Raw genomic sequence first — 2,430 nt, forward strand, 5'->3', positions numbered from 1 at the left:
AATCCAGTCATCTACTTTTGGTAGCCACACTATTTTTACAGCCATTTCCCAGTTTCCACTTTCAAGCTGGTTAGGTATGAAGTTCCCGCCTCCCACTCCTTATAGTTCCCATGGTCACTGAGGTTAAGAATACAATAAAGTGTTGATCACTCACTCCCCCATGGGGTCAGGTGAACCTCAGCCAGAGGGATAGCTCCATTTTCCCTCCCTCTGAGCCAGAGAATGTGGTGTGTGTGTGTCTGTGTGTGTGTGTGAAGGGTGTGGGGAGAGGACAGGTTGTATCCACTCCTCTTCAGCCACTTCTTTTAATGTGTCGTGACTGGTTCTCTAACTCAAACCTCCTCGTCTCCCAAACCACTGGGCGCAACTCTTTCCCATGCCCCTTAAAAAAAAAAAAAAAGCAGGACAGTTACTCTCATAAAGAAATCTGAGCAGCCTGGGGCAAGCAATAGTTCCCCAAATATCCACATTCTTGACTCTGTTATCCCTAGGGACTAAGTACTGAGGTGAAACTACCCTGTACTTAAGAAGCTAAACAAATTCATCATGAAGAACTTGTTGTAAAACTCCTCCCCAAAGGAACTCAGATACCAATGTCAACTCAGGGTAGAAGTTTGAGTACAAGGCTGTGGAATTTTAGAACTGACTGTAGACAGAGCTGAGGCAGAACACTTATTGACCTTAGCAAACATATATTGATGCATGTCAGAAATAGATCTCAATTTAACCCGAAGAAATTTTTCAGCATTTCCCAAATATGTACTAATCTCTACTTCTTTTTGTAACTTGATCTGTAATCTTAATGTAAGTTCAACCTGAAGGGTTATTAATACCCTAAATGCTGTAAGAGTTCATTGTTTTTTGCTTTTCAATTTTTTTCTTGTACATATAGAAACATGACCCCAACTTTCAATCAGGTTAAAACTATTTTAGTGTCTGAAGGAAGTTCTCATCTCAGCATGTTTCAAAAACAAAAAAATTAAGGTACAGTAAAAATAATTAAGGTACAGTAAAAACCTCTGGATGTGCATTAATAGGAAAGGAAATTTGGGAAATCTGGGTCTACCTTGCAATATACTCACTTCTAGCTTTTTCTCCTTTTCTGACAAAACATCTTTCTGGTTCTGGGTATATTCCACCAACATCCGAGCCAGCTGGCGCCGGTCTTCCAGTTCTGCAGCCAGGCGCCCATTATATTCTGCTAGTAACAGACATGCTTCATCGACTGTTTTTGAAAGCCGTTCAGCTGCCTCTTTGTCTAAATACAAATGAGATGGGGGAAAAAAAACAATATACAAATCATATAGGAATGACTAAAAAATTTCAGAGGGAGGTAGATTAACAATTCCTCCCCTAACACAGAGTCCGAGAATAAATCAGACGCTGTGGACACACAATGGACTGGTTGACTGAGAATTGCAAAGGTTCCTGTGCTTGAACAAGACAGGACATTACTGAATTACCCGAAGGCAAGTACAAAGAGGGGCCTCTGGCAAAGGATTACTTAATGCCTATTCCTACAAAAGCTCTAGAAATAAACAGATATTTAAGGTCATGAGTAATTTCTCCTTGCTACCAAAAATTTCAAAAATGCTTTTTATTCATATTGTTTTGCTAAGTATAATTTGCACATTCCTCTGAAATACAAAGGCAAGCACATATTTCTTCACAGGAGAAATGAAAACAGAAAAAAGGCACACAACCGGTTCAATATGTGGCTAGCTAAGGATTGGGACTCAAATCCAGGCCTTGAATGTGAACCTATAGGACTTGACCTCTTAATTTATGTTAAGCCCTGAACCTGGGTGTGAACTTTCTCCACCCACTGAGCAAAATGTAGGGTCTGGAATGAAAGAGGCTTTCAAATGCTTTTGAATCTGGTCCACAGTAAGAAATTATACTTTTTGTAAATAATATAAAAATGAGACAGTTTTATGAAGCATATTTATCCATACTGTGCACAAAGTGTGACATCTCTTCCATTTTTTTTTAACATTGGCCCTTATCTACCAGACTGCTTTTATGGTCTATTAATGGGGTGCAACTCACTGCTTGGCCATGCTAAAATCTCAAAAGTATAAAAGAGCACTGCTGGAAAGACGGCAGACAAAGCGCAACATGAGAAATGCAAGGGCGAAACTGAAGGGTGCTCGGGAGCGCCGTATTCCTAACCCTGTGGGTGGTGGTGAGGCTGGAACTTTAAATAGGTGCACCCTTCTTAAAAGGCCTTTCAGGGTCAAGAGAGTAGACGGTGGTTTGAAACAAAGAGCACCAGACTCCAGCTCCAAGGCGTGAAGACAGGCTATCAGGTGGGATCTCAGTACACATCTCAGCATCTCCAAAAAACAGGGCTTAAGAATTCCCAGTTTAGGAGTCAACCTAACAAAGGAGGTAAAAAAACCTCTACAAAGAAAATTACAAAACACTGTT

At 40.5% G+C, this 2,430-nt stretch overlaps 1 protein-coding gene across 2 annotated transcripts in view; it reads right to left on the bottom strand.

Annotated features, from left to right (window-relative positions):
- Positions 1 to 2,430, bottom strand: part of RPRD1B (regulation of nuclear pre-mRNA domain containing 1B) — a 49,299-nt gene that overhangs the window by 18,076 nt on the left and 28,793 nt on the right. For both annotated transcript variants that reach the window (XM_012728462.1, XM_004687199.2), the window contains one exon: positions 1,083 to 1,258. In XM_012728462.1, coding sequence (XP_012583916.1) covers positions 1,083 to 1,258 — 176 coding nt within the window. The remainder of the gene's footprint in view (positions 1 to 1,082; positions 1,259 to 2,430) is intronic.

The sequence above is a fragment of the Condylura cristata genome, unplaced genomic scaffold (assembly GCF_000260355.1).
Source record: "Condylura cristata isolate star-nosed mole 26May11 unplaced genomic scaffold, ConCri1.0 scaffold00022, whole genome shotgun sequence".
NCBI classification, from domain to species: domain Eukaryota; kingdom Metazoa; phylum Chordata; class Mammalia; order Eulipotyphla; family Talpidae; genus Condylura; species Condylura cristata.